This window comes from Macrobrachium rosenbergii, chromosome 48 (assembly GCF_040412425.1).
Source record: "Macrobrachium rosenbergii isolate ZJJX-2024 chromosome 48, ASM4041242v1, whole genome shotgun sequence".
NCBI lineage: Eukaryota > Metazoa > Arthropoda > Malacostraca > Decapoda > Palaemonidae > Macrobrachium > Macrobrachium rosenbergii.
The window spans coordinates 62699816-62714833 of NC_089788.1; the positions used below are offsets into that span (position 1 = coordinate 62699816).

Consider the following 15018-nt stretch of genomic DNA (forward strand, 5'->3'; position numbering starts at 1 on the left):
TTATTGAAGGTAAAACCTGAAAGTGTCAGCTAAATGCTGCACAAAAGTTAGGTTTTGTACAAAAGGCCTCATATATTTATAAAATCAATGCAACTTGCTTTAGGTCATTTGTCCTCCCTTTGCTAAAATACTGTTTTCCGGTATGGATATCCGCTTCTGCCAGAGAGTTAACTCTTTTTAGACAGAGTGGTTCTTGGTGGTAGGTTCTGTTTCTTAATATTAGCAGTTATGATTGGCTGGCTGAGTTGCCAAGGAGAATTGTAAGCCAATCACACCAATTTAATTCCAAAACATCAAAATTGAGAGAGGTTCTATGTTGCCACGATTTTGGCAATTCATTCTTCCAGCTGTGGTTTGATCATGGCATATTGGAATGTAAGGGTTAAAACTGACAGTCTTAATACTGAGGAGGAACACATAAGGATTGCATTCAGACATTATTATATTAAATATAAGACTGTTTACCCAGCTTTTCCCATATGCTACATACCAGCAATCTCCCTATATAGAAACCTACATATATCATAACCAACATATTTGAAAGATTTGAAAGACTGGTTTGAGAGAGAGAGAGAGAGAGAGAGAGAGAGAGAGAGAGAGAGAGAGAGAGAGAGAGAGCAGAGAGAGAACTGAGACAGACACTTTGAGAGGGTCTGGTCTTCAACTTAACACTTTGGGTCTGCTTTCTAATAGACCCATATATTATAGCCTGCACTTGAATATTTTCTAGATATCTAAAGTTCCTAACCTAAATTAACTTCTACTTTACACTTCAGGAGATATATAAAAAATGTATCACATTAAAATGGTAGCAAAGAAAAACTAATCATATTGTGGTAACTTCTAAGTACACAAGTTTGCTAGGTTGAAGTGTTATTATATGGGTCATTACTACACTGGCTTATATATCCAAGCTTTCCTGGGATACAGCTGCCAAAAGCCAAAACCATAGATGGGTAAGACTCTAGTCATGATTTTAAATAACATGTACCAGACTAATACCCATCAGTGGTAATAGCCAACATTCCCAAGTTGCGAAGATCCACCGAGAAGATTAAAAAAGATTATCATACTAATTAACTGGTTCATAGAGTGACATTTTCAAAATCATCAGTTATTATATATGCAGATAAAACATACCCAAATGCAGTTAAATGTAGCTATTAAACAGTCAGGTGGATAAGTAATCTTCTAGTCATGTTATATAAATCACCATGATATAGAAAACTACTTATCCAACCAGCTGTCTACAACCTTTTACTCAAATATTCACATGTACAGGTCAAAATACACTACCCTTTAGCCATTAAATTTTAAAAATTATATGCACCTGTCAAAAGACACCACCACCACTGGAATACAGAATTTAGGCCTAAGGCCAAGTGCTGGGACCTATGAGGTCATTCAGCACTGAAAGGTAAATTAAAAGTAAGAAGGTTTGAAAGGTGTAACAAGAGGAAAACCACACAGTTGCACTATGAAACAATTGTTAGAGAAGGTGGAAAGTCAGATGGAAGGTATTATGAATGGAGGTACAGTAGAAGTAATTAAAGAGGTTGCAACTAGGGCCGAAGGGATGCTGCAAAGAACCTCAAGTAATTGCCTACAGTGCACCAAGTGAGGTGCACTGACAGCACTACTCCACTACGGGGCAAAGGTGCAGTTATGACACTAACAATTTAATCGTTGTCCCTTCAATCAGAAAAATGAGCAATAGGAACAGTTCTCCTGCTTTAAAACAAAGACTAAGCCCTGAAAATAAAGATGATTTATATGGTTTTCAAAACTGCTCTATATTTTTGCAAATTAGTTTTTTTAACTTAAAAATATCAGTACTGTATGGTCATTTCTATACAAGATATTAATAATTGGATGCTTTATTCCAAGTAGAACTACCCAAGATGCATCATCCCAGTTCTCTGCATCTACCCTCATTCTGCTGTGCAACTAACATCAACAAAGTAGCACCTCTCCCAGTTCACCTATAGTATATAAATCTAAGGCCATGCAATCCTTTGCTATCTTCTATGTCTTTCTTTCCTTGTTTCCCTCCTTTCCCTTTCTCCTGTATTTTCCACTTCTGGGGATTGATCATACGCGTGTGTGTGCAGATGTAAGTATGCTCTACCACTCCTCATTGAAAGAGGAACGGAGGGAGTCATATCTACTGACCATCAAAACAGAAATTGGCAGCATGTAACTAACATGCATTTGGCATGACCAGAAAAATAACAGCCGCTCGCTGCTAGGAGAAAGAGGTTAAAAAGAGAAAGAACACCAGTCACCTTTCTTTCAATCAACCTACCACCACCACAACACTTAGCAGTTTTGTTCTGTCCTAGTGGAGCTCAGGCAGTTATACATGTTGAGCAACCACCACAAGTTCTAAGGAGAGAGCATCCAAGGACCCAAGTGCAACTTCCATCATATAGATGGGCAAATTCAATCATGCACAAAGACATACCAGGAATTTGGCACTGGCAAACACCTGACCTCAGTACTTGACACTGCAAAATTCCTCCTGAACATTACAGATGGGACAAAGCCCATGAGCTCTTTTGTCTTCACCCAGGGTATAGAATTGTCTCTCCTAGCTGATTTGCTTACTAGCTTGATGACCTCCCAGGGTCCAAAACTATATGGTGTTCTTGGATATTTCATTTTTTGTGCTCGCTAGTACTAATGAACTGTTACTTACATTTGACATGAAACAGTTCGTTTTGGTCAGTAGTCTCCAAGGAATACGAATGGAAAAAGAACTCTCTCGCCAATGACTGGCAGGTTCTACGTTTCCACCACTCAAAAACAATAAAATAAGTGAGAAGCCACATCCTTCCAAGTGCTGCATAAAGGACAACAGTCACACTGTGGTAGTCTAAGCTTAGTTTGCATGAATTAATTTTTTTTTTTTTGGTGTTTGTGGGTGTGTAATTGTTGGTTAATATTTGTGTTTTTCCTTTTTTACTTGCAGTTGCTTGAGAGTGGTAGGGTAGACCGGACTCCCCTTCGCCCAGATGCCCATAGTTGAATACTTACCCTGCTTCGCAGGAAGTATTACCTATAAATTGCTGTTATGTGGTCATTAATTGGGTAATGGGGCACATGATGAAAACTGGCATTTTACCAAACATCTCTATTGGAAATATGGAAAACTCAGTATGCAAATCAGTTGTGTGAACTGTGTCTTTAAATAAGTTGTGGGAACCTAGAGTCTGATTTATTCTAGTTCCAGTAGGAATTGATAATACAAAACATTTTCAAGTGATTGCTGAAAGAGAAATTCCAAGGAAATCAAAACCATTGTGAGATGAATCAGTGTGAGAGTCAGGCTGACAGTGAAGCTGTATACTAAATCAATGCTGGAAAATTCCAAGTAGACTCAATAAAGATTTTATCTTTCAACTATATGTAGTATTAAGGTTAATAATTTGCACCAGACTATTAATCTAATATCTTTTGTATATATATTGTAATATTAAAGTCATAAATTATGTTCAGGAAAGTAAGAGTTTCATTTAATAACGTTCAAATTTGTTCCCAATATCCTGCTCCAGCTGTGTAAGAGATGAGAGCTCCTACAACATCCCATTCCCACAAAGACTGCAGGCAGGGCAAGAATGTTCAAATTTTCTCAAGCATTTGGAAACTCCAACCAAGGTGGAGGTCCAAGTCCTAAAGCTGTAAGAACCAGGAAAAGATGAATAGTAATCCCTAGTGCAGAAACAGAAAGGAGCTTGTCTTGGTAGAGGTAGACAAGAAACTGCCATTAGCTAAAAAGTGACTCCTACAGGAGATACACACATCTGACAACTGCAAACAATGAGAGCCTATACAAGCCTGCAAGAAAAGGCTCTCCTGTATGAAATGATGGATAGTCTCAAACGATGTAGTGCAAGCAGCTCCACCGGTGGTACCTCAATAGATGTTGGCCATAAAAGTAGTTCCTTTGGCAGTTCAACAAGGCCCCATAGATAAGATTCCACTCAGCTTGTGGTCAGTAAGGAGCTACCAAAAGTAATTCTGAGACCAGGAGTGACCAGCACTCAGTGATTACTTGGTGGACCAGGCACAACAAAGGTAAAACACATCCATCAAGGTTGTGCCAGGGACTGGAAGGCTTCCAATGCAGCCCAGGGGTCATACACTGGCAAGCAGAGCATTAACATCTTCCTTTTAGCTGCATGGCAAGCAGGCTGATCACCATGATTCCCCAAACTCAAACTGCTTTTCCACTATTTGAAGTGTAGGGACCATCTAGTCCCCATGATCTATGCCGAGACTAAGCTGATTAACCCAGACATTCCACTGGAGTGGAATGTATTAGCAGCTAAATGGTACCACAAACCACTTGTCGACACGACACAACACAGTTCAAGGATGGCATACACTCCTGACCTTTTCGATTGATCGATCGAGACTCCCAATATAAACTCAACCATGCCCAGGACATTAATGCCATTCCACCAAGATAAATTATCCCAGTAATATCTCTGACACTAGTCTTTCGGAACATCTGCAAGGCAAATTGTGCTGAAGAAAAGCTGTTGTTTCCCGAAGTGAGTGGGTGGGTCCCCTAACCCCTCACTTGCGTGCCACTAAGCACCTTATACCATACGAAAGTAAGGTTTATAATCTCACAAGAGCAACAGACCCTTCTCTCTATTCCCAATGTCTTAAAAAAAAAAAAAAAAAAAAAAAAACTTACAAACACCAAAATTCTCTTTAAATTTTACCCACCTCAAAGAGTTGTTCAAACTTTGGTAAACACACACTGTTGGCTCGTAACTGAATGTAAAACTCCTTCACCACATGCAAGAGCTGACCGATGAAGTGCTCTGTTGAGCAGTGGTCAGTTAAAATTTCTTTAAGTATTCCCTTTAGGTACTCACTGTAGCGTCCAATGTCATGTTCAACAAGCTGAAAAATATAAAATTACACTGCTTACTGTTTGCATAATCTAGTTCAGCAACTTATGCTACTTATTTCATAATCTAGTTCAACCACTTAATATTTCTCTTATAATGAAAATCTAGTTTTATTCAGGACAATGGGAATCTTGATCTCTTGTCAGACACATACCGAGGCTTCAATCTTTTCTATTAAGTATTTTGAAGACTGGGATGGCTGGGAAGTATCATGTCCCCATTGATTCAGATCATCTTGGATGGATAACAACTTATTCATGTTTGCCTCAAGTTTCCCTTCTAGAGTTTCTTGCAGCTTCTTTGTCTGTTCCAGTCTAGTGGTGAAGTTCCTTATACTTCGTTCACACTTAGAAATACTCTGAAAGGATAAGTAAAAATCATGTGGTACATTAATACAAATCTAACATGTTTTCAAAATACAACAAACCATTTAAAATGTGTGAATATATTTACCTTATCTAATCGATGAGATGTATAGGATATCATCTTCATTCTTTGTAAACGTAGATTACAATTATATATCTTCAGCTCCAGCTCCCGCTGCGAACTCTCCAACTGCAGCAATTCTCTTCGCAAAGCCTTTCGCTCTATGCTAATATCCTTAAGGCAATTTTGAACTTCCTGTTCATCTTCAGCCACTACAAATGCCAATGATCGTGCCTTTGCTGCTTCTACAGTCTTTTCCTGCATACAAAAAGAAATTAGTAAAATTAAGGAACCGAACTAGGACATGTTCCTCTTCGTTTTTTTGTTTATATTCATTTATTCATACACTCTGTTCAAAACCCACAAACCTGTAGCTGTTTCCGCAACACTTCTATCTCATTCTCAAGTTCACTATACTTTTCCAAATTCTCCTTGGCCCGTTCAAGTTCTAACTGCTCCTTTCCCATCTGGTCTTCCTTTTCTTCATAATACTTTACCTACGTACAAAATTGTCAGAAATTAAAAAGAAAATACGAGACAAGGAACAATTTGTAAAATTTGAATCATGTCACCAAAGATTCAGCAAGAAAAAACTTTCCACCACATACAGGAATTCCTTAAACATACCTTATCTTTCAAGGAGCATATTTCTTTGCGTAAATCTTCAACAATCTTGACATACTGAGACACATGATGGTCTACATTCATAAGGTTTTTCTTCAACTGTAATAAAAACATTAAATTGTAGTATGCAAACTCAACAGAATAAAGAAAGTTCATAAAAAACAGTACCATAAAATGCCAAATTCTACATTAATTTGTATTTTTCTTAACATACGAACCTACACTTTTATACATGAAATATTCACACTTAGGCATGCTTCGGATGTAACTGAATAAACTCAAAAATTCCAAATCAGGGCTATGCGGGTGGTATGAGGAGGGTAAGACTATATCTGTGAAAGTGTAGTTTGTGTTTGGAAAAATGCAAATTACTTTAGAAACTGCTATTTGCTCCGACATGAATATGAACTATGCCTTTATATATGGAGGCTCAGTCAAGGGCAGGAGGCCGATCTCACATAAGGTCATCTGGTGGGCCCATCCCTACAGGGTACCCACACAAGAAGCTGTTCCAATTGCCCTGTCGAGGATCCCCTCCTGTAGTGTACAGGCAGTCCCCACTTTCTGGCGACATCAGTTAACGGCGATCCGGTTTTACGGCACTTGTCTAGTGACACCATGAACTGGATTTTTGGCGCCAATTTCCGTTTAACGGCAGAGCCGATCTCCGCTTAACAGCAGTGCTGATATCCAGTTAACGGCATCGTTAAGCAGGTCATTAGTGCTATTATCGCTAATTTTCAGTTAGCAGCACTTAGCTGGGAACAGAACCCCCACTGTTAACTGGGGACTGCCTCCTGAACTTCAGGTTGCCATTATGCAGGAAGTGACAAAGTGTCATCTAAGTATTCACCAATCCCAAAATGACAAACCTGAGGACCCCTCTCCTCACTGAGCAAAGCTCCCCGAGGGCTCAACACTCCTGTATCACAAGTTGGACTGCGGCTACTGTACTGGGTCCAAGGAGAAAGAAGTGACGGCCGATTGTCTCTTCCACATCACTTGTTCTCAGAACCTGGAGGACCAAGTGGTTCTCCTTGAATACTACTGAGGGTACTATCTCCCTATGCAGTGTGCCTTTATTCTGCCTGGGGAAAGGTTGCCTTCTGGACCGATCTGGTATGCCCTGATGATGACTGCTCTGTACCTCTTGACCTCGGTCACGGAAAGGGCCTTCTCTTGGTGTAGGATGATAAAGTCTGCCACTTTCTTTACAGTTGTCTCGAGTGGAGTAAGAACTTTCCCACAAAACCAACAATGGAAGCCCTTCCATTTTCCCTGGTGCACTCCGGCAGACAATGGTCTGAGGTGGTTGGAGATGGCACTTGCAACTTTCTCTGAAAAACCTTTCTTTCTAAGGAGCTGCTTGACAGACTCCAACCATGGAGTGAGGTTACAGCCTGGTGGTACCGCCCATTGTGTTCTTGCCTCAATAACGTAGAAGTGGGAGAAAGCTCCCTTGGAACACCAGTAGTAGATGGAGCAGGTCTGCACACCACTCTGCTTGGGGCCACCTTGGAACTATAAATGTTATTCTCAGCCACTGGACACGAAAAGTCTAATGATGACCTTCCAAGTTGGCTGAACAGGAGGAAGGCATGTGCGTCCATATTGTCCAAAGGTTGCTGGAAGGCATCCTGAAGACCAGCCCTTTGGATGGGGCCTGGAACAATACAGTGGTAGCTTCTTGTTCCCAGCTGTGGCAGAGGACAAACATCTGTCTCTCCCACAGACTCAGCAATTTGTTCGTGATGCCCTGTTCCAGGGCTCCATCTGTACCTACTATTTGTTCTGCTCTATTAAAGTCGTCTGCCATGATGTTTTTCTTACCCGGGATTTACCTAGCAGTTCATACCAACCCCCAGGTCTCTGACTACTGGTGTATCTCCATTAGTTTTTCCTAGAAGTGCTTGAGTGCCAGCCAGACTGCTTGCATCTCCAACAGGTTCATATGCTCCTCTCTCTGTAGGTCTCCACATCCTCGAAACGCACTCATCCTTTCAGATGAGCACCCCATCCCCTTCGGGATTCCAAGAATACCAGCATCTCCGGTGGGGGCCAGCTGAATGGTACCTCCTGCAGGTGGTTCTTGGGATCTCTCCACCACGGCAGGTCCTCTGTGACCCTGGTCAGCAAATCGAATGAATACAACGGGGCTTCTTGTTTCTTCCTCCAGGTCATTTTTGGCTGGCACTAGAGGAATCTGATTTGGGTTCTCCCCTGGGAACTAGTTTTTCCCAATTATGATCTGCCACTGTTCCACTGGTTGCTGGGTTGGGGGAAGGAATGGCCCTGATACCCCAACAGGTTGGCAATCCTTATGTCTGATGGAAAAGCCCTCCCCAGCATGGTGTCGATCCTAATCCTCATGCATTTGATGGTCTGCTTTGGGGAGAGGTCTGACTAAGGCAAATTTACAACCACCCCCACGTCCTTGCAAAGAGATAAGACCTGGTCCCTATGGCGTTCCGCTTCGATGACTGAGGATGCTAGGATAAGTCATTCGTCTAAGTATCTTTGCATTCTTATCCTTTTTGGTGTGCCCAAGGGAAGACTAGCTGGAACACTCACATGAAGACTTGGGGCGCTGTTGCTAGTCCAAAGCAAATGGCCCCAAACTGGTTGATTAATTTTAGGGATACGAACCTCGGAACTTCCTGGACTCTGCCTGTCTATGGATACCATATAATCCTTGCCCCTGATGGGGTCCAGACAGACTGTGGTGTCCCATAGAGAAGGACAACTGCTGGAGGTAGAGGTTCAGGACAGACAAGTCTGTGACCAAACACCATCTCCCTGTGATGGATGTGAAGACCAACTGAGGAGCCCCCTTCGCTGGTTGTCCAGGCATTCCCACTGGGGAGATCTCAGCTTGCATTTGTCGCAGCTCTGCCTCACAGCAAGAGGATCAGGGAGACAGAGTGGAGCAGGACGAGGGCCTGTCACCAGATGCTTTTTGGTCCCAGTCAGATCCGGTCCCAAACAGGGGGTGGGCTACTCACTAGCAGGGACTTGAGTGGCGCTGAAGGGCAGTCTGTACCTCTATCTTGGGACAGACACTGCCCCTTCCACCGCTCTATAAGAAATGGGGGACACACACACAAAAAAGGCAGAAGTGAATACTCAAGGTTCTCCTGAATGCAGTTCCTCTGGCTCCAGGGTCTCTTCTCCAGGAGAGCAGATTCCTACTCCTGCAACTCCCTGACTGTTCTGATGTGTGCTTTTTCCTAGGCAATAGGTTCTACTTTGCAGTGTCCCCTCCTTCCCCCCTTCTCACTGATCTTGTCTGATCTCTCCCCCTACAGGGAGGGAGGGATCCCTCTATTGACATTGCTTCTGTAAGCTGTAATCTATTAGGAGGAGCAATCCACCAAAGGAAAGTGGGGGGGGGGTTAAAACTCTGGGTGGCAGCGAGGTTAAGAGCAAAATGTGGCTCGCTCAGCTCTCCTTCTGTTAGCAAGGAAGCTCTTTCTCTTCCCCCTCCCTGAGCCTCGGGTGTCAGAGACACTCTAAGTCTCTCTCTCTCTCTACTCTGGGACTTGACTTGGGGCGACAGAGAGGGAGAGATCTGTAAGGGACCTTCAATGGTGGTGGTAGAGAGAGAGAGAGAGAGAGAGAGAGAGAGAGAGAGAGAGAGAGAGAGAGAGAGAGAGAGAGAGAGAGAGAGAGAGAGAGAGAGACCCAAGGGAAAACTCATATGGATCGCCATATTGGATACTCAAGCCTTGCCAAAGGATGTCTAGCTTCCCTCCATCGTAACACTGGAGGGCATGGAGAAAAGCTAGCTAAGAGTCAATTACCTATGAGGACCACCCTTCTAGTCTCTCTTCTCGCTGAGAGACCATCGGGGTGAGCCACCCCACACATTCATATGTGCACTCTCTTCCCCAACACATTAAAACACACAGACTATGGGTGTACAACAATAGGGTACAGGAGACACACTGCAGGGTCTAGCTCTGCCTGACCAACACCTAAAATCAAGTTTAAGGTCTCTTCCATCACCAACAAAACAAGCACTAGATAGGGCCATGGGGACAAAGACACACACGTGGGTACCAAGCAGTACCTTGGGAGAGAAAGGGGTACTTGAAAAGTCTCATAACAAAAATCACTACGAGGGTCTTGAAGGAATAAAGCACTCATCCTTTGGGCAGACACACTAGCCCATACTGTAAGAGCAGAGGAAAACCGAGATACTTGTGGACGCCACACTACCACTCACTACACACAAAGGAGGATGCCACGTGATAAGCACTACTCAGCACAGGTACACTCTACCTCTGTCTGAAAAAATAAAAGGGGGAGTGAAAAGTGATATACAAAAAACAAAAAGCACTGCACAATTATGCTAATGCCGAAGGACTTGTGGGGCCACGACTTGACACTAAACATGTGAAGGGCATGTACACCCTGCAGAAATAACAAAGCACACTGAAAACAGGACATGATTGTTTGCAAAAGTGGATGTGGCTGCAAGCCCAATGGAAAGGTCAGGTCCAACCCAGGTCGCTGGCAACCATCAGCCTAACCATTACTATTTTGTTTTTTGAGCTGAATTCAATGACTACTGAAGCATGCTAAGCACAAGTAATCCATATATTAAGGTGTTGGTTTGCATTCATGTTTAAACAAATAAGTCTGAGTACTAAAACTTATAACACTTACCGTAGTTTTTATAGTCTTTGCTCGATTAGCATAACGTAAAGTGTTGAAAGTGTCTTCAAACGACATTGATGATGGAGAGACTGCTGCTATCATGACACTGCGGCAGTTCCCGCCCAAAGAATCTTTCAATAGTCTTGTTAATTTGCTGTCACGGTATGGAACATGTCGTAGTCCATCAGCCAAGGCATTAATGCAGTTTCCTGTAAATATTCCAAGGTTTCTGCTCTTAGAGCTCATACATTTTTTTATTTGGATTATAAAGCTAGAGAATCTGAGTAGCTAGGGCTGTTATCATTTTACCTTGTTATAGGCATTACTTACACAAACATCCCATTAAAAGAAAGGAAGGAGAGAGGAGATAGAAAGGAAATTATTTCCACTACGAGTGCTGTATTAACTTAATATTTACCGAGTGCCAAAAGGGACTTGTTAATATTTGCACCTTCCCGAAATCTTGCTCCTTTAAAGCCTGTTGCAGCACCCCTTTCTGAACCTGCCAAATCTATCATTGACAATTTTGCAATACACACATTGCTTTTCAGATTAGCTGTTCTGTCTTGCTGGCGAACAAAAATCTGTTTAAATTAAAAAATCAAGAAAAAAATAAATTTATGTAAAACAGAATCCCAAAAAATTATTTCCAAATACCACAAATACACACTACTGGAATACAATACATGACAAAAAAGTTGTTAAAACTAAGTAAAAATGATTAAGTTTAACAAAATGAAGTAAAAATTAAGAACAAAATGAAAAAAAAAAAAAAAAAAAAAAAAAAAAAAATACAAGTATCAAAACTCCATTACCAAAATCCTTTGGCATATTCTTCATTACACTGCAATCATCATAAACAGTTTACCTCAGTAAATTTATTAACATTTCAAATAATAATTAAAACATTGAATAAAATGAAAATGTTAGGACTTTTTTTTTTTTTAAAGAATTTAATATATCACACTGTTGGTTGTAATCCGAATGGTAAAAAAATATTGCAAGTTTTTAAAGTAAATTGTATTTTTCCTAACATACAAACCTGAATTCATTACATATGGCTTTAGCTTGTGAAAGCGAGCTGGAACAGCCATTTAATCAGACAAGGTTGTCAACTACCAACGGTTAGGGGGACACACCCACTTGTTGGTCTGCACTCCACTTTGCCTTTCAGTCCAGGTACCAAAATGAGGGGTGGCTGAGGTGGGACAAATGCAAGAACTCAGGTTTGTGTGTTAGGAAAAATATAAATTTCGCTAAAAATTTGTTATTTGTTCCTGCGCAAATACAAACACTCTTCCTTTACATAGGAAATTTACCCATTGAAGGGTGGAGTCAGGGTAAATCTCTAAACCAACTGGTGGTTCTTCCCACCCAGGAATACTTTCCTGGTCCGGTAGAGCTGAGGAAAGAACACCGCACCCCTAGCTTGTTGAACATATCGGATGTTGCAACTGTTTGACCTCTGGGCATGAAGTAACAAGTCTGTTGTCATTTCCATAATGGTTTGGATGAACCCAATACCTCGATCTTATATGCTTAAAGTTGCGCAAATTCACAGACACACGAACTTTTCATTGGAACCTAACTAACTCGCATATGCAATTTTTTCACAGACATGAAACATCTGCAAAATCCCCAAGAAACCTTGAAGTGATTATAATTAATTTTTTATATAACTGACAAGTTTTCATGATTTTGTGTGTAAAACTGGTATGGAAAATTTGTATTTTTATTTTTGTACATTCTGTATGGTACTAAAACCATGAAACAGCTGTCAACGCAAACATTTCTCTCTCTCTCTCGCACTTTAATATTTGCTGTGACTTGTAAGTTGTATTTTTGTTCTCTCTCTCTCATCGAGACAAGAGATTTTTTATGCATATGTAACATATGTTTGTTTGTTTTGTATACTGTACTGTGGTTTTACAGATTAACATGACATTACTTTATTAATTTTTTCATATTTTCCAAGCTATACAATAATTACAAAATTTATGTATTTCTATAGTAAATCATGTAAAATCTTCAAAGAATACATATCCATTCCCCGTCTTCTCCGAAACTCAGAACGAGGGGGAGGTGTAACCTAACTGTCAATTATCCAGACATATTGACCACAAAGGGTAAAAAATGGTGCCCACTCGATGGTCAGATATGTTGCCCACTCAATTATCAAACATGTACCACTACAAAGGATACTGAAAAATCTCTCTCTCTCTCTTTCTCTCCTTCATAAATCACAAATTTCCATCTTTTGATATCTAATGTGAAAATAACTTCTTTCTCTCTATCTCCATAATAATTCATGAATAATTTCAAGATATTTAACACAAGGGCAACCCCAGTCTCTCGCTCTCTCTCTCTCTCTCACACTGTAATAAAATTTGAATTACAGTATGGTATTAAGCCTACTTTTAAATGAAATTAAAGTGTTTAGCATTTTTAGTGACTTCCAAACTTATGCCAATCCTTGCCTTACACGAGGGGTTCTGGAACCTAACCTCGCGTAGGTTTGAGGTATTACTATAGTGTCGGACAAAATAAAACTGCTAATAAAAATCAACAGGTTTGTTTCATTACCGATTCATCTTTCCCTTGTCTGGAGAGAAGGGGGCCATGCATCTGACAATCTACAAAAATATGAAAGACAGGGTGCTGCTATCATACAGACTCGCCAGCTTGTCTTGCCCGTCCAGCACGTGAAAGCTCGCTAACTCCCTCTCTGCTTTAAGAGAAAGGTAAAAGAGAAAAAGGAGGATGCCACTTGCTCCCACAAATTCTCTCTTGCTTACCGAACACCTTATATACGATACTACGTGTCCCCCTTACGAGAGCCAGATTAACTACACAACTTGTTGGACAGCCAACAAAGAACCCAAGGAAAATGTAATACCTGTTGAACTGACAGGTTCTTTCCAGAATGCAAGGGATGGGACGATGTCACTAAACTCGTGAGCTCTCATCAGGACCACACCTTGTCTACTTCATCAGACAAAAAATTGTTCCACTTGATCGTCTCACAAATCCAGAAAGAGATTGTGTTCTTGGACACCTCTTTCTTGGTCAAGCCAGCACTAACAAAGAGGCATGGACAATCAGGCCTGAGATAATGAATTCTCTTGAGGCAGTATTACAGCACCCTAACTGGACAACATAATATCTAGTCTCGATCATTACCTACAAAGTCCTCTAAGGAAGGGATTGAAAAGGACTCAAATCTGGCCTCACAGACCAACTGAGTCTGAATCTTAGCTACGAATTCCGGAACAAACTAACGTAACAGATCCCCATCCCCTCGACTACTTAACAATGAAGAAAGGCCAATGAAGCTCATGTACTCTCTTCACTGAAGCCAGGGAGAGCAAAAAAAGTTTTACAGATACCTGTCTGATGACTTAACAGCTAGTATGGTGTACAAGTCGGGCTCCTCAAAAAACAAGAGTATGTCCCACTCTGGGGGCCTGAGTTCCCTGGGTGGGCAAGACTGTTCAAAGCTTCTTAAAAGCATGGGGATTTTGCACAAGGACAATAGATCTACCCCTTCAACTAAAGGATTTGGCCAATGGCAGCTCAATAGCCCTTAATGGTCAAAACTGAGGGAAGCTTCTTTCAGTACAGACAGACAAGAAATTTCACTGCCTGATGAGGAGATGCTCTGACCAGAGATTATCCAATCAATGACACCAACTACAGAAGATGGCCCATTTCCCCTAGTACACAGCTGCTGAGGATTTTCGCAAGTATCTACACATGACTGTGCATTGAAAAAAGCCCTCTTGCTCGCAGGAGACCAGATAACCTCCTGGCGTGAAGTACCAGGTTGTGCCATGGAGAAATCTCTCTCAGTACCTTAGATAGCAGAGTTAGCAGGTCCAGATACCACTCGGCGTGTGGCCACTTGGGAGCCACTAGAGTCAGACTGAGATTCAAATTGATCATGACCTGTTGATCACCTGACAAATTAGAGGAAACATAGGCAAGGTGCAGGCCTCTAGGTTGTCCCATGGGTCTGGTATGATTGAGCAAAACACTGTTAACTTTGTGATCGGAAGACCTCTCCACAAAGTCATGGTGTAGGGACCATTCCGTCCTTATCACCTCACTGGCAACTGAACTTGTCTGCCACCACATTCCGGGACCCCAGAATGTACCAGGCTGACAGCTCTATCAAGTGTGCTACCTTGCACTGCACCGGCAACTCGTATAGCTGGAAGAAAACTAGCTCTCCCTGCTTGTTAATGTATGCCACCACCATGGTGGTGTCGCTCACCAACATCATGGAGTGCCCCATCAATCAGTCCTGAAACTCTTGAAGGGCTAAAAAAAAAAGCTGCCACAAGTTCCAGAACATTGATGTGGACTGTCTGTCATTCTGGTCCCA

The 15018-nt window shown here is 41.5% G+C and overlaps 1 protein-coding gene across 2 annotated transcripts in view; it reads right to left on the reverse strand.

The window, feature by feature from the left end:
* Positions 1 to 15018, reverse strand: part of LOC136831464 (kinesin-like protein KIF18A) — a 55590-nt gene that overhangs the window by 15174 nt on the left and 25398 nt on the right. For both annotated transcript variants that reach the window (XM_067091957.1, XM_067091958.1), the window contains exons 6-12: positions 11053 to 11218; positions 10644 to 10843; positions 5979 to 6074; positions 5720 to 5848; positions 5379 to 5609; positions 5080 to 5283; positions 4738 to 4917 (exon numbers count right to left, since the gene is read on the reverse strand). In XM_067091957.1, coding sequence (XP_066948058.1) covers positions 4738 to 4917; positions 5080 to 5283; positions 5379 to 5609; positions 5720 to 5848; positions 5979 to 6074; positions 10644 to 10843; positions 11053 to 11218 — 1206 coding nt within the window. The remainder of the gene's footprint in view (positions 1 to 4737; positions 4918 to 5079; positions 5284 to 5378; positions 5610 to 5719; positions 5849 to 5978; positions 6075 to 10643; positions 10844 to 11052; positions 11219 to 15018) is intronic.